We start from the raw sequence: 25538 nt of genomic DNA, 5'->3' as shown, positions 1-25538 counted from the left end.
GGTTTCTAATGCATTCATTAGATTATACAAAAAAATAATTGCTGTTATTTCCCTTTTTAAATTCTGTATGCTATTCAGATACCAATGACTTTTCTGTAGACAAAGTCGTACATATGCTTGTAAGAATAATTTTTTGTATTTCCTGAAAGTGTAGATTGCCGAAGATATTTTCAGTTAACCTATTCATTCTTGTACTTTCACATTTAAGATCCGCATATTTTAATATTTTCTTTTATACCTAATAAGAGTTCCCATACAAGTCATAATCGGTGATTTCTCACTAGGAAAAACAGGTGGTGTTCGTTAGAGTCTGACAGTAAACCTCCCCAGATTTCCAGTACTCTCCATTTCTTTTAATCAGTACACTTCATTTTGTGTTTCCTCCCTCTTCCTATGTAATGCAGTCAGTGTACTACCAATAAAACCAAGTAGGATTATCACTTTTAGTATTGTACTAGACCACCCATGACCCATTGGGTCAGTATTTGTTATATCTTGTATTATTAAAAATATAATTTCTAAACTTTGATAATCATTTTTTTGCAAGAAAGTATTTTCTTGAGAAAGATGCCATCAGAAATGATGAATAGTAGGTTTTGCAACTTTTAAAATAATTAAGATCATTCTGTGATGGCACCCATTACCAAGTAAATACAGGGTGGAACGATAAAATTGTCGCCCTAGGAAAGACAACATGATTCCATTTCCGTTTGATGAAAACTGTTTTTTTTTTTTGTTGCAGACCATCTATTAGTTGGCCAGTTGTGTACAAATCCCAATAGTGATAGGAGCCTTCTATCATGTCTGAAAGTGACACAATGTTCAATGAGCAAGATTGGAGATGCACTGTAGTACAACTCATGCTCTCTACCGATCAAAGTTATGATAATAGAACCATTGCCAGCATCCTTAAAATCCAAGTCCGGATGGTTCAATGCTTGAGGGACGTGCCCAGGGTGATGAAAACAATGTTTCCGGTCACGGTTATGGTCTTTGGTGTGGTTTCAAGTGAGGGCCACATCATGCCACCTCACATCTTCCCAGTCAGCTTGAAAGTCAACACTAAAGTGTACCTAGATGTGCTGAAGAATGTGGTGATCCCCTGGTGCAATCAGGTGGCTGCTGGCAGACCCTGGGTGTGGCAGCAGGACTTGGTGTCGACCCATAAGCCCAAAGAAACTCAGGCTTGGATTCAGAAGAAGTGCTATGACTTTGTACCCTTCTCTTAGTGGTCCCTCTCCTCCCTCAATCTAAACCTGCTGGACTACTTTGTTTTGTCATATGTCGAGAACATCACCAACATGACCTCCCACAATACCAAAGCCAGCCTAATCGCCACCATCTGTTGAGTATTCATTGAGTTCCCTTCGGTGCTTGTGGAAAAGGCATGCTCCCAGTTCTGGACACATTAAAGCAGTGATTGAGGCTGAAGAGACTACATTGAATAGATGTAAGCTCTACTGTATAATCAAATTACTTGAATTGATTTTTTCAATTCAAGTTTGGAAACAAAGTTGTATTGTTTTCTTTTGGGCGACAATTTTATCATTCCACCCTGTATATATGTTTCTTTTTTAATCATTTTTTTTATCCATTCCCTCTCTCTCACTCTTAACCATTTTCTTTCTCTCTTTTAATTATTCATGCCTTGTGTCTCCTCTCACTACTTCTTTTATGATTACCTCTACCTAAGCAAAGGTCTATTTTTTTGGTGGAGTTTATTTGCTTGTTTGTGTACAGCCTAGCATCCTCATTGCTTGGTAAATCGTTGCCAAACATGGTTAAATATCTGTGATGGTCTAATTTAGAACTGGTTTAATTTTGGGATTTCTAAGTTGAGGTCAAGGTTAAGGATTCCTCTTTCTTATTTGACCTTGACCATGAAAAATTAGGTCACAGTTGAAATTTTGATGGAATTTCAATCTCTGATTTTTCAAAATTTGATGTATAGATTTGATGTTTTTAATATTTATGAAAAATAACATCTTTTAAATGACTTCCATTTTCAGTCTTGTTAGCAACTTTTTCTTAAAGAAAAAATTTACATGAAAAAACCTGAGAATATTATTTTTGATGGTACCTTAATGAAATTTTAATGTAATATAACGAAGATTTGTTTGCAAAAAGTGAACAAAAATGAAAAAAAAAAATTCTTTATCAAAAATAACATTTTTTAAATGGTTTTCATTTTCAGCATGTTAGCACATTTTTTGTGGGGGTATCTAAAAGAAAAGGTTTATATCAAAAAACCTGAAAAGTGAAGGAGAACATCAGGAGTGAAGTCGAAGAATTCAACTGTAATCGAGTGATTCTGCAATTTGTCATGAATAATATTTTGAAAAGGAAATCACGCAGCACGAATTTATGAATCTAAAAAAAAAAAGAAAGCATTTAAAAATATTATTTTTCAGCTTTTTACAAACAAATTTCCATTATGTTTGTAATATTATGATAAAATTCCATTAAAGTACCATAAAAAAATAAAGAATCTATTCAAGTGAAAAATCCCCCAGTGACTTTTTTGCCACCCTGTAGAAGGAATCAGAAATGTGAGAACATATTTTGTGGCTGGGTAGCAAAGACGTCTTCTTCATGTTTTTTTTTCTTTGTTTTTTTTTTCTGTTAATCACTCTAGAAAACAACAATTCTTCCATCTTTGTCAGAAACATCTTCCATAGAATGTGAGAACAAAAAGACAAAATAAGTGAAGCAAGAGTCACAAAACCCCTTTCTACTCTATTTAAACTAGACTTGTTCCTACTAAGCTAGTTTCATTCAATAATTACAAGAAACCCTCTCTACCACCCATAGCAATGGCCAACGACTCTTTATCTGAGAGTCCATCTTTCAAACTCCTTGGCCTAACATTCACAGGAAACATGAGTTGGAACAATTACATTAAAGGCATTGCCAGGGCCGCTGCAAGAAAGGTGGGCTCTCTCGACCGTGCTAGAAAACTACTAACACCCGAAAGTATCCTGTACCTCTATAAGGCCACCATTCGCCCATGTATGGAGTATTGCTGCCACATCTGGGCTGGTGCATCTGCTACTAGTCTCTCGCTCCTTGACAAGGTTCAAAAGAGAGTCGCCAACCTGATAGGCCCTGAACTGACATCTAAGCTTCAGCCTCTGTCCCATCGACGAAATGTTGCATCCCTCTGCCTTTTCTACAAGTATTTTAGTGGTGAATGTTCTGACGAACTGCAATCACTTGTGCCCCCACGACGTGTGCACCCTCGACAAACCCGACAGGCTGCTAAATCCCACCCCCACACTGTAGAGATCCCTAGATGTAAAAGATCTTTTTGCTCCAATAGTTTCTTCCCCAGAACCGCTAGATTCTGGAATTCCATTCCAGGTCCCTGCTTCCCCAACAATACTGACGTGCAGAAGTTCAAGTGTAACGTGAACCGACACCTTGCTGCCCAAATCCCTACATAGTACCCCAGTAGTTGTTGCCCCTGATAGTAGCCCCCTACACCAAAGTGGCAATTTGCCTTGTTTGGGGTGAAAATGTAATTAAAAAAAAAAAAAAAAAAAAAGGCAGGAGAAATGATACATGAAATGGAAGAGTTCAAGAAAACAGTGTGACGTCAAATAAAGTAAGAGATTAAAGTTTCCTTTATGGTTTTCAATTGTAAAACCAGAAATGCAAGGAGAATTCTCCAATGGTATGACAAGTGTCTATGTAACCTTACCCCTAGCAAAGAAAAGGGGCCAACTAGATTACAACCTCACCATCTAAAACATTCATGTGCAGGTGAAAAGTGTGCATGGTGACAAGCAAGCAACATAACAAACAACAATATCAGAGTTTTAGAAATATGCAGGGTGGAACGATACAGGTTTATTGAAAAAAGAAATCAGTTTGGGTAACTTGATTATGTAGTAGAGCTGACATCTATTCAATGTAGCCACTTTCAGCCTCAATCACCACCAAAACTAGGAACATGGCTTTTCCACAAGCACTGGCGGGAGCTCAGCGGATGGTGGCGATCAAGCTGGCTTTAGTGTTGTGGATGGTCATGTTGGTAATGTTCTCAACGTATGACCAAACAAAAGTAGTTTCGCAGGTTTAGGTTAGGGGAGGAGGGAGGGCCCAGTGAGAGAAGGGTACAAAGTTGTAGCACTCTTTCTGAAGCATAACCCGACGGTCTATTTGGACTTGTGGGCCAGCGTCAAGTCCTGTTGCCACACCCATGGTCTTCCAGTGGCCACCTGATTGCACCAGGTGATCACCACACTCGTCAGCACATCTAGGTACATTTTGGTGTTGACTTTCAAACTAATTTTGAAGATGTGAGGTAGCATGATGTGGCACTCGCTTGAAACCAGACCAAAGACATAAATGTGGCCTGAAACTTTGTTGAGCTGTGCCCTCAAGCATTGAACCATCCGGATTTGCATTCTGAGGGTGCTAGCAATGGTTCTGTTGTCATAACTTGGATCAGTAGAGAGCATGAGTTGTACAGTGGCGCAACAAAAAAAGAAAACCAGTCTTCATCAAATGGAAATGGAATCATGTTGCCTTTTCTAGGGCGACAATTTTTATTATTCTATCCTGTACTAGTACACGACCTTTATGACATAATCCAGTGTACACGAGAACAAACAAGATAATAAGATTAGGTTGGTGCAAAAATGTCGTTTTCTGACGTATATATATCTGATAAAAAACAACATTATTTTTGCACGAACCTAATACTAACTCCTTTTAATTCCTAACTGTGCATCAAATGGATACCATAATACTTAGTTTGCTGTACTGTATCATAACAAAGGGCATACAAAATTTCAGCCAGATCGTCCCAATAGTTTCCAAGAAAGTGGATGGACAGATAAAAAACAGACAGACTATCAGCAACATTATATAGATATAGATACATCTCACCTCCTCTTTTATTCCTCTTCTCCCATCACTTCTCCTTTCATCCACTATTCCTCTTAACTATATTTAGTTTCAATCCATGAACAACCAAGCAAGATCCACAAATAATGGTATTAGATAGTCAGCATTTCTATATTTGTAAATGTCTGTGAGTGCGAGTCTATTTACTTGCATATATATATGGCCTTTATCGGAACGTCTCTTTGATGTGTGAGAATGCACATGAAAGAGTTCCTATCATGCTTACATAGAACCAGTGGAGCAGCTGCTTTTCGATTCCCAAGGTCATTCATTGTTTTTGTTTAGAGGCGTGGTATCGTATAGGATGTAGTCGCTTCTTGTATACCTACACTATGGTGGCATTGCTTATATTCCCCCCCCCCCATCCAAAAAAAAAAAATTGTTTTTTTGGATTTACTGTTAGTCATAGCAACAACAATTCCTGGAAAATTTTAACAATTTTTTTCTTGGCAATTTTGTTCTTTGAGCAAAAGTTTATCTTGACATGACAAGCAACAGATCTTAAACATAGTGCTTGAATTATGAGGTATATTAACCACTTTCCACAAAGTTGAAGTATATATATATATATATATATATATATATATATATATATATATATATTTGGTAAAACTGGTAATTAGTAAATACTTGAAGAGAGTGCTCAATACTATTGCAGGGCAAATATGTTTTTATTTTTTTTATTACCGTTTTATCTGTTTGGCTACATATGTTAGTCATTGGAAAAAAGGTGTTTTTAAGAAAAAAAAAAAAAGAAAGAAAAGGGGAGGGGGGAGAGGCGGATGTTGACAATATTTCAGTTTTGAAGGTTAAAGATACATTCGATTGTATTGTGTGTGTGGGGGTAGCTGATTCAGGTAGGTGTGTGTGGAGATATATGGATATAGTGAGGAAAGGTGGGGAGAGGATGATAAAGAGAAAAGTGAGGGAGGTAAGGAGAAGAGGGGGGGGAGAAGTTTCAATATTTTGGTTTTAAATTTTAACTGGCTTTTGTTTTTTTCACAAGGTATATTAAATAGATGGGAGAGGGAGAGAGGGAGAGAGGGAAGACGAGAGGGAAAGAGAGGTAGAGCAAGAGGGAAAGAGAGGAAGAGAGAGCGAGGGAAAGGGTTAGTGCAGATGTAATTTTTTTTGACACGATGTTCGTTTAAAGGTTTGTTGTTGCACATTGGCTAGTTCCTTGTCATTTATAATGGGTTTATTTTATATTACATAGGTTAACGCATGCGCACATTCAGATACATACATATATATATACATATGTACACTTCTAGGCAACCACATACAGACACATACGTACATGCACACATACATAAACAAAGTAAATGCAGACATATATGGGTTCATAAGTAGACATATACACAATTCGAATGTGCGCATGCGTTAACCTATGCAATATAAAATAGACCCACACCTGCCAAGATGGCCTAATGGTTATCGTATTTGACTCACTGCCTTCAGGTTTTGGTTTTGATCTCAGCTCGAGTATTTTTTTTTACTTTCAAGAAATGAACTGTTTAGAAAAACATAATACTTGTATCCATGTGTCTCAAATTCTGTATGAATTAAAATATGCATTTTTGAATGATATATGAATTAAATTATGCATATTTTACTACTGGGCAACGCCGGACGACCTTCTAATATATATATATATATATATATATATATATATATATATATATATATATATATATATATATATATATATATATAAGAGCAAATAGTTAATAAAACATGTTAAAAAACACTTTGAAAAAGAGTTAGAAACATATTTAATTTGAAAAGGAAACACTTAATAAGTGGATAGTCCTTAATCCGCGGAGTCTCGAAGAAATACTTTCTTTCTCATCAGAGGGTAGGAATTAGCAAAATGCGGGATCGGATTTTGCATACAAAAGTATTTGATGAAACTGCAAGTAAGTCAAAGATCTTACTTGATAACAAAAAGTGAAGCAGAGGGAATATGGTGAAGAAAAAGGTGATTTCACGTGACTGGATAGTTTGGTGAAAGGCAAATTATCCAATGACGGTAAAATCCAAAAATATAGATCCAAGAAAGTTAATTGAATTTCCATTCGCACAAATAAAATCCAAGGAAATCATGTAATTTGGAAGATTTTATATATATATATATATATATATATATATATATATATATATATATATATATTAGTAATAGGACGATTCCAATATTATTCTGATTCTGATACAATTACTGATTCCGTACTAAATTCCCAATTCCAATACAATTACTGATTCCAATTCTTTATAAATCTCTAAATATTTAACTATAAAGTTGTTATTTTTCACGATTACCATAAAAAGACATGTTAAATGTGTGAATATTTTCAAGCTTACAAATACACGTGTGAGGAATGATTTATTGATTTTGATTTTACTGATAGTTTTAAATCAATACATCTTCATTACTTCATCAGTACTATCAGCAGTAGAAGATTTGTTTAAACAAAATCAAATAAAAAAACAAAAGAATCGTTTTTGGCATTGGGAAATAGACACAAATTTTTCCAGTTCAGATACCGATTTCGATACCCCAAAAGTTCCTATTTTTCCAATATCCGATTCCAATTCCGATTAATCGTCCCAACGCTATATATATTAGCAGGCCATCCAGCTTTGCCCGGTCATAAAATATACTTAAATTTAATATTTTAATTTATGCAGATTTCGTATTTATTATTAAAGAACCAATTCCCTGTTGCTTATTATATTGTACCAAATATATATTAGTGATTTCAAAAGTAAAAAAAAAAATATATGATTTGGGTTCCATCAGCTTTGACAAAGATGCGTCCGGAATAAATGTTTTCGCATGCTTTATTTCCTTTAAGAGAAATGTCTTTACATATTGTTCTATTGTTAAAGTATTTTTTATTCAAATGCCATGTTTGAATTTGTCCAATTACTCTTGAAACAATTGTAACTAACAATGAAATACACTTTTTGTTGCTATCAATTCTTTTTTTGAAGTCTTGATTTTGTTAATACAGTATATGAATGCTCAATTATGAAATATGATAATTTTGTAGCTTACAATTTAAGTCATCTCGTTTTGGCTTAAAATTTATTGGTATATGAAAAGTTACTGAATTATACAAAACCAGTAAAATTCGGTATATTACAAACAAGCAATTTAGCAAGGAACGAAACAGTAGAACCTTTTCTGGTATCCGGAAATCTTTACAGTGAAGGGATGCCCGTCAAGTTTGTTGGAGGTATGTATGTTGTGCACAATAAGTTCGTTGGAGCACATTCTGTGGAAGTACTTGTAAAACAAGTGCAGAGATGTAACATTGCAGCAAGGGGACAGGGACTAAAGCTTAACAGACAGTGCAGAACTTTTTTTATATGACGGCACACTATTGAGTTTATTTAAATTTTAGTAGCACACCCATTATAAAAGAATTAAAATTTTCTACTTATAAATCCCTTTTGTAATAATATAAAAAACAGATTATATAAAATGAATTTTTATTCCCATAAATCAACATATCCTGTATTCAATACCTGGTGAATGTCATTGGGACAGTTGTGCCTGGTGCTTTTTAACTACTGCTGCAATCTGTGGGCAAATATGAGAGAGACACTTTTAACTCTTTTTCAATATTTTTAAGTCTTTCATGTTTTTGTTTTTAGTGTTGTTTTTAGTGTATGTTTAATGTTTAGGTAGGGCATTCTGAGTTCACATAAATACGAAGTTGAGAATTGCAGTAAGATTTCGATAACATTTTAACTTTCTTTTTTTACATAGGAGTCACCACATATCAAGGCCCGGAGGCCACTCGAGGATAAGGGTTAATGGGTGTACATTAGTCAATGTGATTATAGTGTAGTAATCGTAAGTAGTGGAAATTTTGGATTACTTAAAAAGTTAAGCCAGCGTAAATGAATAATGTTTGTAACAGTGCGAAATTATCAATAAATCGTTTAGTTACGAAGCCAACGTAAGTAAATAAATAAAAAATGTTACATGCGCATGTGTTAGCCGTGACTCAGGGAGCGACCATTAAATAATTCTGCTGGTCACCATGGAACTCAACACCCAAGGAGTACCAACTAAAATATTAATTTTCGTGAAAAAACTAAATTTTTTTCCTATACTTTCATCTAACAATTTACGCTTTTCATAACAATATTTTTACATATTTACTTTAAAAAATATATTTAAAAATTCTGTGGCATCCCAAAAAAAACTTTACTGAAAAAAAAAAGTCGTGGAAAAAAAAAAAAATGATATAAATTATAAAAAAAAAAATTATAACTTTTCACGTGGGAGTTCAGTTTTCAATTATAACCTAGTACTAAATTGAACACGGAATTTGTGGCCACGATAGATAGATAAATAGATAGATGAGATAGGGGAAATTAGTCTGTCGCAATGCTCGGCTTAAACCGATGATTGCCGGGAAGATATACATTAATTCTAGGAATGTGTTTTGTAAGAAAACAGTAAAAACTCAAACTAAAAAAGGGATTAGTGACCTCACTCAGATTGTCCACGAACCCACCCTTGTGCCCGATACTACCGATCAGTATGCAAGCCTTCTAGACCTTTTTCTCACAACTTCCCCTGAGCTATGTTCATGTTCCATTCTATCTCCTCTGGGATCTTCCGACCACTCAGTCTTATAACTTAAGATAAAAATGAAATGTAATAAGTCTTCAAACGTACTTCTCCACTGTACTGTATATCGATACTCTATGGCTGACTGGGATAGCTTCTGCACATTTATATCTGATCTACCTCTGTATTCCATGTTTAAAAAGGATGTGTCCTCTATAGTATCAGACCTGACAGAATGGTTAATTGTAAGCATAGACTGATTCATACCATTCAAAAAATTCCATCAAAATCCTAACAGCCAGCCAGGGTTCTCCGCAGAATTTGCTGCTGCCATCACACACAGAAATCATTTTTTCCACAGCTACCAACGTAATAGATGTACTGAGACTAAAGCTGCTTTCAGGACTGTTAGCAACCACTGTAAAAGAGTAATAAAAAATGCAAGAGAGCTATATGCTCAGTCCGTTAAATCCAAAGTAGCTGAGCAGCGGCTTGGTTCCCACCAGTTTTGGCAAATAGCAAACAGGATCCTGAACAGAAGTGTGCATTCTATCCCAACCATCATTAATGGATCTGAGGTTATCTTGTCAGCATCAGACAAGGCCAAACTATTTGCCAAGAACTTTGCCGCTAATTCTACCGTATGCGACGAAGGCCATCAACTCCCCATATTTCCTCCTATAACAGACAACATGCTATGCAACATACAAATATTTGTGCGTGAGGTCGCCAAGCTAATCAAAACCCTTGATTCCAGTAAAGCAACTGGCCCTGACGGCATTCCAATAATAGTGTTGAAAAAGCTTCAACCAGCCCCCATAGCATTAATACTGTGACCTTCTGATTTCTACCCATGACAAACGATTCTTAGACAAGAATTTGAATCTTAATTTGTATATCTATTTTTTAACAACATATAATAAATTAATGCTTGATGTTATTGATTTGTAATTTTATTGTCTTATTTCTCTCATATATATATACAGTGGTCTCATTCATATTAATAGTAATTAAAGTAATTTAATAAAAACAAGGATACATTATCTTAAAAAAATCTTTTTAAAAATCTGCCCATTCATTTTCAAGAAAGGTTGTTAGACCAACCCTGTTTTAACAAGGTCATTTAAATGAAACTTATCTACTTTATTGAATTAGAAAAAAAAAATACCAACACATAAGAGTTCATTAAAAGAGAGAAAGGGGTGAGTGCTCTCCTCCAGTGCATCATTCCCTCTTTTCCCCTCACTCTTTCTTTCACACAGTGCCAAGTTTCTTAGCCCATTTTCTTTGGGATTCACAATTTATGTGGAAATTGTTTGCATCACACTTATTTTTAATTGGAAAAATCAATTCCAGAATCACACCCTGTAATGTTGACAAAACTTCTTAAGTGTTTTCTGAATCTGATTGATTCCTGATTCACATTTTCAACAAGTTTTTCTCATCTATCGAATGGTTCCTGGCAATAGAAACCGAATGGTGAGCTAAAACTTTTTTTTCTCAAATATGGAACCAAATATTCCAAAACTTGTTGCTGATCATCAACAACAATCTGCACATTGATTGGTGATTCCTGTGATTATTATTTTGATATTTATTGATTATTGATTATTGTTTTAGCAATGGTATGATTTATTAATTGACCCACTTGATTTATAGTTGTTACTGTTTGACATTTGATCGACAGTGTTGAATTTTATTGAAGAAACTCTATGAATATTCAATCATTTTCACTTTAAGTATCTACTACTACTTTATTATCAGGAAAACACTGATTTCACCGTCTGATATTGAAGAAAAAAGAAGCTGATTTTAATACTTATAGCATGCATGATAGCATGATCTTAAAACATCTTTCATGCCCTGTTTGAAAGGCAAACCACATTTTTATTTTTATATTTTAATGTGTCCAGCACAATCACAATATTATGTAAGTATGCATGTAGGGAGGGGGCGGTAGTAAGTATCCAGTGTTCTAGGGGGGGGGGGTGCCGAAAAAGATTGGGAAACCCTGCTCTACACTAAACACTCTCACCAAAATACCATATTTACTCTAAGGTTTAATCCTTACTTTGTGAATCAACAGTGCCAATATGTTATAAAAGAGAAAGTATATAGAAATCAATAAGTTATCAGTTGGAAAATTCAATTTAGGTTTAATAATGGTGACATTTAAAAAAAAAATTCATGACACCATGCAAATTTTTCTCGGATTCCATTGAAAATTTCTAGTTTTCAGTTATCGATTTTTATTATCATTTACCAGAGATGCAATTGAAAACAAAGTCCTATACCAAGATCAAATACAACTTTATTCAGGTAAAATTTTACAAAGAATACATTGGTGGTGACAATTTTGTATTAAGATTTTTTTTTTTTTTTTTGGAAGCTGAGGTAGTCAAGTGGTTAATGACATCGACTAACGATTTGGGTGTTCCAAGTTCAAATCCAGTTCATTTCACAAAAATCTCTTTCATTTAGGATGTTGGCAACCTTCATGTGATCCCTCTTGTAAGTACCTGATGTTTTTCTAGAAAGAATTCTGATTAGAAAAATATCTGTGAAACCAATGCCAACAATCAAATCTTTGGATGCATATGATATGATAATGATTAAGATTTTTAAAAATTTTGTGGGGGTTTGTTAGATGTCCATAAACAGACAATTTTAAGAATTAAAAAAAAAAATGACTGAAAATGATAATATACGGTTGAGTGTTAGTGTGCCATTAGCTCGAACACATGACTACGGTTTATATATATTTAATGAAAGCAAAACTGATAGTTGTCAGTTAAGGCTGTGAGTTGGAAAGGCAAACTTACAGTGAACCATTAGCGGTTTACTTGCCGACTCAGTTACCAGTTGTTGCTACCTGACATGGATGTTTATTATTGTACCTATCGAAATAAATCTGTTCTATATTATGATATCTGTGTGTTGTTTTTCACTCTGTGATATAGCATGATTGAAAGCAGAAACATGCAGAATTTTCATTACTTCTCGGGCAGCGTAAGGTTTAAAGTTAATGCTTTATAAGTCTTAAGCCACTCATGTGCAGATGAAATATTGTATACTTGTTAGGTCTGTATACGTTGACACTTTCTCATCGTTAAAGGACCTTAAAGAAATATGTGCACACACACTTAACCACATTTTTCACCTGTGATTTTTACTGATGTTTTCTGTGTAAATAAAAGTAAAACTTTTAAGCAATTTCTCTACATAAACGAGAATAATTTTTTTCAAACAATTTTTCAAAATTCATGATAATCGTTTAATTAGTTTATATAAATAAAGTCATTTAAAAGTTGTTTTTGTCTCCGAGAAACTTTGTTTATCCGCATATATTTGGTTGACAAGAAGGTTCTTGCGGAATTTTTAATTTTGATTTCAAATTATGTATTTCCCAATTTGTTTTTCTTATAATACTTTTAATTTATATATCATTTTAAAGAACGTTTTTCATGCTATCTAATTGTTTAAATTAAAATCATTTTAAAACAATTATGTCTTCTTTTCAAAACGTCACAATTTTCTTATTTTAATTTAAGCTAGGCCGAAAAGCTGCTAAAATAGCTTGTGATATCAACAAAGCATTTGGTGCAAGAACCACTACTGAATACACATCACAACGGTGATTTAAGAAATTTTGTGGCAGTTATGAGTCTTGAAAAGGATGAGTGAAGAGATCGGTAATCGGATATTGATGACGATTAATTAAGAGCATTAGCTGAAGCCTATCCATGCACGACTGTTTGAGAACCTACTTCTGAATTAGATGTAACGTATGACAATTTCCAACCCCTTGAGAGAGATTGGAAAGACAAAAAAACTTGAGAAATGAGTGTCTCACGAATTGAACGACAACCAAAAGGAACACTGTTATGAAGTGTCATCTTCCCTTCTTTAACGCAACAAGAACGACCTATTTCTCAAACAGGTTGTGACTTGCGATGAAAAATGGGCTCTTTATGATAACTGGTGATGCTCAGCTCAGTGGTTAGATGCTGACAAAGCTCCATGACACTTCCTGAAGTCAGAGTTGCACCAAAAGAAGGTCATGCTGACTGTTTGGTGATCTGTGGCTGGTCTCATCTATCACAGTTTTTTGAATGCAGGCGTAAAAGTTACGGCGGAGAAGTATTGTCAATAAATGGATGAAATGCATCAGAAACTTCGACAACAACACCCAGCGTTAATCAACAGAAAAGGTTCAATTCTCCTCCATGACTATGCCTGATCACACATTGCTAAACTGACCCTGCAGAAGTTAAACAAATTGGGTTACAAAACTGTGCCTCATCCGCCATACTCTCCAGACCTCTCAACCTACTGACTACCACTTTTTCAAGCATCTCATCAGCTTTCTGTGTGAAAAATGCTTCAAAAAGTTAAGTGATATCAGCACCACCAGAACGCAAGATTTTTACATTACTGACATAAATACACTTGTTTTGCATTGTCAAAAGTGCGTGAGTTATTTTGATCAATAAATTTTTGTTTGAGCCGAGATATGTTCATCTGAATTTAAAAGTTAAAAACCGCAAGAACTTTCTGTTCAACCTTATAAAAACAGACAACAAAAACTTATTTCCTTTTGATGCAGGATAAGCAAAAATAAAATATTTTAAATTAACCAAATTTTGAAGTTCACATCTTGAATTGTCATTAGGTTTCTAGCTTTTTTCTTTCTTTGTCTTTTTTTTTTTTTGCCAAATTACTTTAATCTCCCTTAATCGATTTGTAGGAATCCAAAAACCAAACAAGCAACAACAAAAAAAAAAACGTAAAACAAAAAAGGAATTTTGATTTAAATTCAAATTAAAAGGAATGTGGCTAATTTTTTCATAAAGAATTCAGTCAAATTGAAAATCTTTTCCGTGACCTTTTTATTTTGTTAACTTTTCTACATGAGTTTGAAATCAGTATGTCACAACCACAAATCTTGATAAGAAGAATTCCTAATTCAAGGGAAGACAACTTAAAAAAAAAAGAAGAGAAACTACTATTTTAATTATGACACTATTTACACTAGCTATAGGTAAATTGCGTTTTGTTTGTGCATGGAAAAACCACCTGAGACACTGAGTGAGCAAAGCATCTATAATCTCACTAATACTGTACTGTACTGAAGTGACACAGGCAAATTAAACCAGCTTTCTCTAAAGGAGGAAGTTTCATGGGAGTATGAAATTCACAAGCGGTCCCCAGTCGCATGTATATCCCCGTTAGAGGAAATGACAACATCAGGTTTTTGCAGTTGTTGCTGGGAGGTGTCAACATCCTTACTTACAGCACATACTATTCTCAAATGGTTACCCATTTGGTACTGACCAAGTTCAATGTTGCTTAACTTTGGTGATCTAACGAGAACCAGTGTGTCAACGTGATTATTCTGTATGAAATAATCTCACCAATACAAATTTCTAATGAAGCACGACTGAAAGGATTCTTTCTTTGAGTTTGCAGTCTTTGCAGATCAGAAGCATTTGGGTTCCATGTAGTGGTGGGACGATTAATCGGAATCGGAATCGTTAATCGTAAGAATCGTGTATTTTGGGAGGTATCGGAATCGGAATCGCATCGTTAAAAAATACTTTAATTTTCCGATTCCTTCATCACGATTCTTTTAGTCTGATGTTGAAAAAAAGAAAAAAATTTCCTGATATTTCTAACCGCAAGAGAGAAATGTAGCATGTTATAAAAAGAAACCAAAGAAATTTATTATTAACAGGGCAATGCTTAGTGCCGCTCCCTTACAAGGTTCATTCATTCAGATCTATTGTAATCAAAACTACAAAAGAGTTAACTTGAAAAGAAGTATGCAGGGCTCTACATTGCGAGTAAAAATAAAAAAAACGCTTATCTTTTTGGCGATTGTTTTTTTTTACTGACAAATCTTCTAATACTGAATGAAAATGCTTTTTCAATTTATATTTTCTTAAAATAAAACGAGCAAAGTCAAATTATTTAAACAGTAAACGGTTTAATAGAACAATGTACTTTTTTTCTTTTTTTTAAAAGAAGGCTTTTGAAAGAAATATCTCTAAAATGAAATTGATCACGTTGTATTATTTCACAAAGTTTTGACAGTTGTCGGCTTCTTTTGATGTTTCCAAAAAATCGACCTCATACCTATCTCTTCCAAACCTAAAGTTATTAAATAACCCCTTCGTTAATTCAAGGGTAATTAATTCAATTCAGTCAAGTTTTTTTTTTTTTTTAATTTCATTGAAATAAAATAAATTTTTTAAATTTTTTTCTCCAGAAAGATAAAACCCTGAATTGGATTATATTAAAAGCAGAATAATATGATCTTTTTTCTAGAATTTTAAATTGAAAATTAAAAGTGTTTTGCGCAGTTTTTTGCCGAACGAAAAAGAAATTAATATATATATTTTTAAAAGGTTTTGTAATCAATTAATTTTTATGTCTAAATAATATTTACGATTAATTAAATAATTTCATTTTAAAAAGTATTTATGAATAGAATTTTACTTAAGACTTATAGTTTATCAATATTGAACCGCATCAACCATGTGTGAATTGAACACAGTCAACAAAAAAAAAAATTCAAAAGAAAATGCATATTTGCATTTCATTATGTAAACTTTTATACATTGGTTTAAAAAATTAAATTCTATAAGGTTTTTTTGTTAACTACCGGTTAGTACAATTTACCGCCCCATCCCTTTATATTTTTTTCTTTTTGTCTTTTTTAGCGGATTTTTTTTTTCTTTTTTTTTTTTTTTTTACACAGTGATCACCACTTATCAAGGCCCGGAAGCCACTCAGGGATAAGGGTTATTGCAAGTACATTACGTTAGTGTGGAGATTTGATGAAGTGTTTAATTAGGCGGCCGGTTCATTAGGAATTTGTTAACATTGGACTTGAAGACATCCAAGTTGTAGTCCGGAGGGAAGCAGGCAGACGGAACAGAGTTCCACAGGCGTGCAGTTCTAAGAAAGAAGCTTTGTTCATGGAATCCGCGTTTTGATTTAGGCACAGGTAAAAGAGTGGGGGAAATTTTTCACAGTGGATTCAGCTAGACGGGTGTTTTTCATGAAAGAGTGGCGAAGGGGGACCAGGGATTGGAGTTCAGACGAGCACCTGCCATGAAAATAATGATAAAACAAGGATAGGCTCGCAACGTCTCTTCTGTGGGAGAGAGGTTGCAGGGTAGAGAAAAGAGCATCCCCCACTAAACCACGAAGACTATTTTGTACTCTGTCAAGGCATGATAGGCTGTTTTTGGCAGCTCCTGCCCAGATATGGCAACAGTATTCCATCCTTGGACATACTTGGCTTTTATATAGATAGAGAATTGCATCAGTAGTGAGATATCTTCTGGAGCGGTAGAAGGATCCCACCATCTTTCCAGCGACCTTGGCAACAGACTTGATGTACGTGTTCCATTTCAGATCAGGAGTAAAGGTCAAACCCAGAAGCTTGTCAAAACACGGGGCCTCACCCAGACGAGAGCCATCCATCATAACTGATGCCAGCTGGGGATCAGAGCGTTGATGATGTAAGGATAGGAGTTTGGTTTTGGATGCATTAAAGGTAACCAGCCACATCTTCCCCCACTGAACCAGGCGCTCGAGATCAGAGGAGAGAGAATCCGAGAGAACTTTGTCATTTACAGCCTTTGATGTGTTGCCGTAGATGGTCGTGTCATCAGCATAGATGTCAACGAATGATTTAAGTATGTGTTTAGGGAGGTCATTGATGTAGATCAGGAAGAGAGTTGGGCCCAGGATTGACCCCTGAGGGACTCCAGCATTTATATTGCAGGCCTCCGATTTTTGTCCATCTACCACTACTCTTATGAGCCTATCGGAGAGAAATGATTTAATGATTGAGAAAACATTTCCAGTTATACCGTAGCTGGAAATCTTGTGAAGTAGACCCTTATTCCATACCTTGTCGAAGGCCTTTGATATGTCAAGAGCAATTGCCCTAGAAAGGAAGCCTTTGTCAAGAGATTCACTAATCCTGTGGGATATAACCGTCAGCACATCTGCGGTAGATCTTGCAGAGCGGAAATCATATTGTGTGTCACTAAGAAGGTTATTCCTGCTGAGGTGGTTGACTATTTCTCTATTTAATATGGATTCCAGCAACTTACTCATAACACACAGGAGACTTATTGGTCTGTACTGAGAGGGAGAGGACTTATCACCTGAATTCTTAAATACAGGGCAAACTGATGAGGTCTTCCAGGAGGTCGGAAAGCACTTCTCCTTAAGGCAGCGCTTAAATAGTTTCGTAAGTATGGGAGCAAGTTCTGGTTGAAGCTTTTTTAACACTATAATCGGGATGCCATCAGGGCCAGTTGCCTTACTAAAATCTAGGTTCTTGATTAGCTTGGCGACCTCATGCACAGATATTTGTATGTTACCTAGCTTGTTCTGTGTTGTAGGAGGAAATATGGGGAGTTGATGGCCTTCGTCGCATTGGGTAGAATTAGCTGCAAAGTTCTTTGCAAATAGTTTGGCCCTGTCTGACGCTGACTAGATGACCTTTGGTCCATTGATAATGGTTGGGATAGAACACACAACGCCAAAGTCCAAAAAAAGTCTTCCATGGAAACTTTTTGAAGTTGATGAAGATGATGAGTTGAAAGCCATTTGCAAAGTCTGTCAAATTAAAATATCGCGAGGAATAAAACCATCTAACATGACCACAACCAACATGTTAAAACATTTACCTATGATGCATCCAAATAAATTGGAGGAGCAAAATAAAAAAGAAAAGGAACAAAAAATTACCAACTAGTCACTCAGAGCAGTTTTATTAGTGAGGGTCGAAATCGCAGTGTCTTTTTTTTTTTTGCCTACGTCACCATCTAGGTGTCACCAATTTTTTTAACCCTCCTTAACTTCAAAGAGTAAATACAATATATACAACTAAAAAAAATTTTTTTAAATGCTGATTCTATTCATGAAAAATTCTTTTAACTAGAAATTAAAACTTAGGTAAAGATAGCTGACTGACAGCAACAGGAGCACTGGTTAACTACTGAACCACGTGGAAAGGTGTGGGGGGGGGAGGAAAAAAAGGAAATTAAATGATGATAATAAATTATGATAACCGTCTTTGAAAGGCACTAAACTCCTAAAATTTACTTCTTTAAAATTTTAGGCGGCACTCCCCGGCGATTTTAAAGCACTCTCTCTCTCAAAAAAAAAAAAAAAAAAAAAAAAAAGATTTAATTTTTAAGTTTGGGAAAGATATATTTATTATAACCGAATTCTTGTATGAAGACTGGATATACTTTATTGGATGTTAATTTGTGAGATAAGTAATTTTTCAATGTTTAATATGTTTTTAAAGTTTCAATTATCAATTAAATTTTTTTAATTGCATTTATTTTTCAATTTATTTTAAAAAAAAACAGGGTTTTAAATGTATTTTTCAAGGTAACAAGCTTCGAAAGAAGTCTAATAAAAAAAATCATTTAATTTTTAATTTCGACAACCCTGAGAATTTAATTATTAAAAAAATATTGAAATGTGACATTTTTTTATTTAACATTTCTATTAGTTCAATTAATTTTCTTTCAATAATTCATTTCACTCAACAAACTTCACCATTTTTTTTTTATCGTTTTCTGTAATTTTGGTAATTATGTTTGCTCAATTTTATCTAGTATTTCATTTGTTTTTTATAGTGGTATCATTTTTATATGTGTTCCTTTGATATACCCTATTTCAAAATTAGTTTGGCTAAACTTATTCTTCACGTTAGAAACAACGTGTAAAAGCAATGAAAAAGTAAGAAAAAATAATAGGTGTTAACTACTCCTTGTGAATTATGGAGGTCTGAAGAACTGCCGTCACAAATACAACTATCAATAGCCAAACAAAAAATCGTTTTTGAAATTCCTTTAATTGTAACTTTTCGCTATACCTACCTTTTTGGTATAAAACACAAAAACTTTCGATTAATGGTATTTCTCATATATGGTCGTTAACTTTGGAAAGGTTATTTTGTATCTACGGCGCCATGTCACATGGTATATTGTTTTTTTTTTCATTACGCACGTTCATTTATAAATTCTTAAATTAAATAGTTATCTTTTTTATATTTAATTAGTATATATTTTCTTTCTCTTCCGCTATATTTTTTTTATTTAATTCATTAAATCTGTTAATTATGATGACCAAAATAATGAATCGTGTGTATTTATTCTCTAATTTTCTTGTTTTTGTTCTGTTATATAAATTCTATTTTATTTGTTTTTTTTCTGAAGGATAAATTCTATTTTATTTGAGTTTTTTTTCTGTATTCCAATTAAGTAAAATAAATTTTCTCGAAAATAAATTTTGCTAAGTTTTCCGTTTAGTTTACTATATAATAATTTTATTTAAACCAAAACACGACGGTGTACTGGTGTAGACATAAAATATCTCTTCCAAAGTTAGGGAACATATTTGGGAACTACCGACCATAAGTATAAAACTACCTGGTATATTTCAAAACAATAATTCCCTAGGAATCGGAATCGGAATCGGAATCGTACTTGGTATCGGAATCGTTAATCAATATTTTCCTGGAATCGGAATCGGAATCGGGATCGTATAAAAATTAGGAATCGTCCCAACACTAGTTCCATGTTTCACTGTCATGCAAGAATAATACAAACTGAAAATACTTTGTCTTGAATTTGAATTTTGAAGAAAATGTGATTACATGGTTGAGACTTTCATTTAAAAAAATATATTAAAATTTCTGAAAATAACCAAATTCAGCTCTTTCCATTGTTGATTTGATAAATTTCATTTGAATTTAAAAAGGATATTTGTTAATTTTATTAATTATTTTAGAATGTCAAAGTTCTTGAAATGTTAACATTTTTTTTTAAATGCAAAAAGCCTTAAGTCCAACATAAAATATAACTCTGCTGAAGTAAAATTTTATGAGAAATTCAATTGTGATATTAATATTGTATTAATGTTTTGCCAACAATATGGAGTGTGTGTTCAGGATGTTCATAAACAACAAAGACAGCATCATTGTAGGTATAAAAATAAAAGATAAAAATGGTAATATAGATGTTCAGGATTTGGAGCATAAGTACACAGGGTTATTATCATTTTTCAGTCAACACCAGGAACACCCACTAGATTAAAAACCAATGTCAATATTATGTTTGAGAATTTTTGAGATAAGGATTGATAATTTGGATTATTTAGACTACTGTTCTCATCTTGGATGTTATTGTGAAACGATAAAAGTTCTAAGTGACAGCTTCATAGAGGTTGAAGGTTCAATCCTCAGTACAGGCAATACTAAGCATACAATTACAAATTACTTAAGATTTCTAACCGATCATGACTGATAGAATGAGAGCAAGCTACTCCTGTTGATTAAATGATGGGTTTCATTTGAAGTTTCATACAGATTCTCAAGTTTGGCAAAATATTCCTGAAGAAGGTTGGAGATTACACCAGCTGAAACGTGAGAATAACAACCAAGATGAGAACAGTAGAAATGGTAAGAGGACATAAATGAAGAAGGTTGGAAGGCTACATCGGTTGAAGCACTCTATAAATATAAATATGAACGTTGATGAAGTCAATAGTTTGGATATAAACAATGTAAATTGCAAAATCGGAGTTGTTTAAGGTAACATCCTCAGTGAAGTTATTGCGTGCATTAATACAACATGACTCAAATGATGCAGCAACACTAGCATCCTCTGTGATCACAAGATGAATAAAGTTGAAGTTATTGTGAAACTCGTCACTTTTTACAACAATTATGCAATTAAAATAAAATATTTTATTAATTAATGTTATTAATTAACATTTTTATGTTGTTGATAGATGAGGGTTGATAATTTGTATTATTCCGGTCCTTATATTCATAATGTTTCAGCTGCTATCAGTTGTATGTTTTCAAATTTGAGAAACTTCTTGTTAAACTTTGAAATCTTTGTTGAACTCCTGAACATGGATGAAACTTCAAACTGAACCTTTCATTTAATCAACATATTTTGTCTATATTATATTTTTCTTTGTTTGCCTGTCTGTCTATTCCAATTTTATCGAAAACTACTGGGCCAATCTGGCTGAAATTTTGTGTGGACCTTTGTTATAATAAGGTGCAATGAACTAAGTATTATGGTATCCGTTAGGGATTAACAGAAATTTGTATTTAGGTTCCAATTTTCTTGGAATCTACTCAACCGATCTGATTGAAATTTGAATGCAAAAATGAGTAAAAATTTAACCATATTCAACCATCAATTTGACATAATCCACTCATTCTAAGTCAACAGGCTATAACTTTTGCCCGTTTCTAAAAAGTCTAATTCTCAGTCTATTAGCCACAACCAGGAAGAAGTGTTAATTTATACTATTTTTAGTTATTATTGCCTATAACAAGGATTGAACCCTACACCTCCAGAATGTTACTTATGACTTTTTCCAAAAAATTAGTGCACATTATCTTCTTTGTCTTTTTAATGAGTGGAATTTTCTCAATGAAGCCCAGCAGAAAGCGAAGTTTTGGCTCCAGCAGACTAGGAATGGGACACACATGCAATCTCTATTTTAAGACTGTTACACCCACATCGACCTCTACAGCCATAGACGTTGATACTCTTACCAAAAGGACAACCAAAATGATACTCAAGGTTTAGTTTGATCGATGGCGCCCCTCCTCCTCCTCTTATTACTACTAAGTTGTGCTTTATGCTTTTTTTTTTAAAAAATTGTTTTTGTTTAATATTTTAATATTTTCAATCAGTTTTTAATTCAACCTTTTAAGTGGATGTATCTTTGTTAGTGTTCGTGATCTTATTTTTATACGATTTAATATTTTTGAAATATTTTTATTCAAATCATATTTTAGATATTTTGTCATCTTTGAATGCATATAAAAAAAAGAGCTCTCGGCTGGTTTCAATAAAAAGCAGGGCAATGTTGGCAGCTGGTTTGATTGCCCCATACCCAACGTTATAATCTTCAAAGGAAGAAAATTAAAAAAAAAAATTTAATAAAAAATGCTCTTGATAAAGGGAAGTTAGAGCGATAGTCTTTGATATATACGAGGCTTTTTATGATGAGCTTCTCATGAAAATTATATCCTATCCTATTTCTGGACGAATATTCAATTTAATCAGATCCTTCATAGATGAGAGAAAAATTCAAGTTGTCCTTGATGGCCATACATCTAAACAACATGAATTTTAATGCAGGTGTACCTCATGGAGTCGACCTTTGACCATTATGATTCCTGATATTTATAAATGACATTCCTGATAAAATTGTGTTTCAGATGTGTATATTTGCTGATCATACTATCGACATAAGGGTGAAACAAATGCACACATATCCACATTAGTAGAATGGAGCTGTAAATGGATAGTAATATTTTAATGCTACTAAGACTAAGCTTCTTTCCTTGAAAAACTACAAAAAAAAAAAAACCCTTTTCAACCACCAATCGGCATGGCAAATAACACCATACCTGACAGTACATTTTTCAAACTCCTCAGTCTAACATTCACAAGCAACATGAATTGGAACAAGTACATTGACTGGAAAGCCTTTTACTCTAATAGTTTCTTCTTTCAGACTGGTGGACGTTGCCAAGGCTGCTATAAAGAATGTGGGCTCTCTCTACAGTGCTATCAAGCGACTCACACATGAAAGTATCATTTTTTTCCCCTCTATTGTGCTAGAAAATTACTCACACCAGAGAGCATCCGATATCTTTACAAAGCCACAATTCATGCATGAAGTATTGTTGCCACATATAGGCTGGAGCATTTGCCACTAGGTTTTCACTCTTATACAGAGTCTCAAATCTAATAGGTCCCACACTATCGGACAAGCTTCAGCCCCTGTCTCATCGTCGCAATGTCGTATCCTTATGCCTGTTTTACAAGTACTTTAATGAAATGTGCTCTGATGAACTCACAGCACTTCTGCTCTGTCAATGTACATACTCCCAACTAATACGGCAGGTAGCAAAATCCCACCCTTTTACTGTTGTGGTCCCTAGATTCTGGAAAGCCATCTACTAAAATAGTTTCTTCTTTCAGACTGCTGGAATTTGGAATTGCCTCCCTGTTTACTGCTTCCCTGACTGTACTAACCTGCAGAAGTTTAAATGTAATATGAACAGACATCTCGCTGCTCGACTCCCTACATAGTATCCCTGTATACATGGTCCGAAATAGTAGCCCTTACATTCAAGTGGAAATATGTCTTGTTTGGGATGAAAATGAGTGAAAAAAATAAGTTCATTTTTTTTATTTGGAAGCTAATTTACAGCCTTGTTTAATGTTATGTTTTTTATATGATTTAATGCTTTTTTGTATGATTTAATGTTTTTTAATATTTCTATTTCAATCATATTTTTCATTCAACTTTTTTAACTAGATGCTGATTTATGGCTTGTTTTACTGTTATATCTATCATCATCATAACAATGTTATTAATTTTTATCGTTTTGTTATCTAAAAGAAAATGTTGATACGTTGATTTGTAGTTTGTGCAAGTGTTAAAATGTGTTTTTTTATTTTTAATCATAAAATGTTATCCTTATTACGATCCAGATGGAAAGAGAACCTCTTGAATAGTTGCAAAAAGCTGACAGCTGACATCTTAATGGTTTCTTCTATTTTCAGGTGTGTTGCCGTTTCACCTGCTGATACCAGTTCTCTTGATATTCTGAAACTTTGTACTGATTCCAGTGTAAGTAAGTAAAACTTTTCGACTTCAAATTTAACTTTAAGGACCAAGTGTACATTCAGCAGCAGCTTTTGTTAGCATAAACCCAAAACATGCCACATCTAAGTAAAGTAGAAGAAACTTACTGGTCAGTATAAAGATTAAAAATTTTGAAATTGCGGTTATAAACATTGATTGTGGGAGTGGGAAAGCTGGTAATATCCATAATGGACACATATAATCCAATGGTAAAATCCAGTCGGAGCATTTTACTGAATTAAATTAGTATACAGTTGAGAATCTTAAATTCTGTAGAAATGTGGCCTTTTGAGGGTTTTAATATAGAGGACTAGTAGGTTTTTATCGACTTCATATTTATTTATTATTTATTTACTACCAGCATGGGTGCCCGGCATTGCCCGAGTGTTTGGAGGTGTGTGTTGAGCAAAAAAAAACAAAAAACAAAAAAAAAAAGTGGTAGTAAGAAGACAGGCTCAAAACCGCGAAGGAGGAAAAGAACGGGAAAAAAACGTGACGTCTTTGCTGTTACGACCACCGCCAAACTGGAAGTGACATAGGTTTAAATTATGGCTAGACAATCGAAAAGAGGGGATTACTTTCGAAAATATCGGAAAAAAAAGCGACCCCTCCCTGTAGAAAAATACCCAGTTGAGGGTTAAGAAATTAATGTTTTTAGCCAATTGTTTAGTATTTGTCGTCTGAAGGGTCGAGCTTCAAAATGATACTGATCTTGTGAAAATCCGTCGCCTCTGTCAAAAGTTTTAGGCAGACATGCAAACATACATACATACATTTATATATTGGTAGCTCAAATTTTCGACCCAAACCAATTAAAAAGCTTGCCCTATCTCTGGATATCGTTTATGTAAAATTTCAAATGTTTAGACCAGAAATTGTCTGAAAAATTTGTTAGAGACCGCAGAAGTAAAATATTTTAAACTTTGACCCCTATTATGACCCCTTAACATTTATTGTTTTGGGCTCAAATCAAGTTATTAAGTTAGACCCATGTTCAAGTAACCTATATCTAAAATTTCAAGTGTTTAGACCCAAAATTGGCAGAGGAGTTTGGTAGAGTTCTCAAAGGTCAAATCATTGAACTTTGACCCTTTAACAGCCAAATTTCTGGCCGAAAATGGATTACAAAGATTTTAACAAATCTCAATAACCTGTACATCAAACTTCGACTCTGTAGACTGAAAATTGACAGCATTATTGTGTAGGGAAATGTACACAGACACACAGACAGATACTTTCACTTTTATAGATATACTAGCATGGATGCCTGGCATGCCTGGGTGTTTGGAGGTGTATGCTGAGCAAAAAAACA

The 25538-nt window shown here is 34.0% G+C and overlaps 1 protein-coding gene across 2 annotated transcripts in view; it reads left to right on the top strand.

Moving 5' to 3' along the window:
- LOC145288032 (integrator complex assembly factor WDR73-like) overlaps nucleotides 1-25538 on the top strand; it is a 74108-nt gene that overhangs the window by 25541 nt on the left and 23029 nt on the right. For both annotated transcript variants that reach the window (XM_080136044.1, XM_080136043.1), the window contains exon 5: nucleotides 24145-24215. In XM_080136044.1, the coding sequence (XP_079992170.1) occupies nucleotides 24145-24215 (71 nt within the window). The remainder of the gene's footprint in view (nucleotides 1-24144; nucleotides 24216-25538) is intronic.

Source organism: Euprymna scolopes, chromosome 11, assembly GCF_053919585.1.
Source record: "Euprymna scolopes isolate OS-2025 chromosome 11, ASM5391958v1, whole genome shotgun sequence".
Lineage (NCBI taxonomy): Eukaryota > Metazoa > Mollusca > Cephalopoda > Sepiida > Sepiolidae > Euprymna > Euprymna scolopes.
Note: the sequence above shows the minus strand (reverse complement) of the source record. Positions and strands in the feature narration are given on the sequence as shown.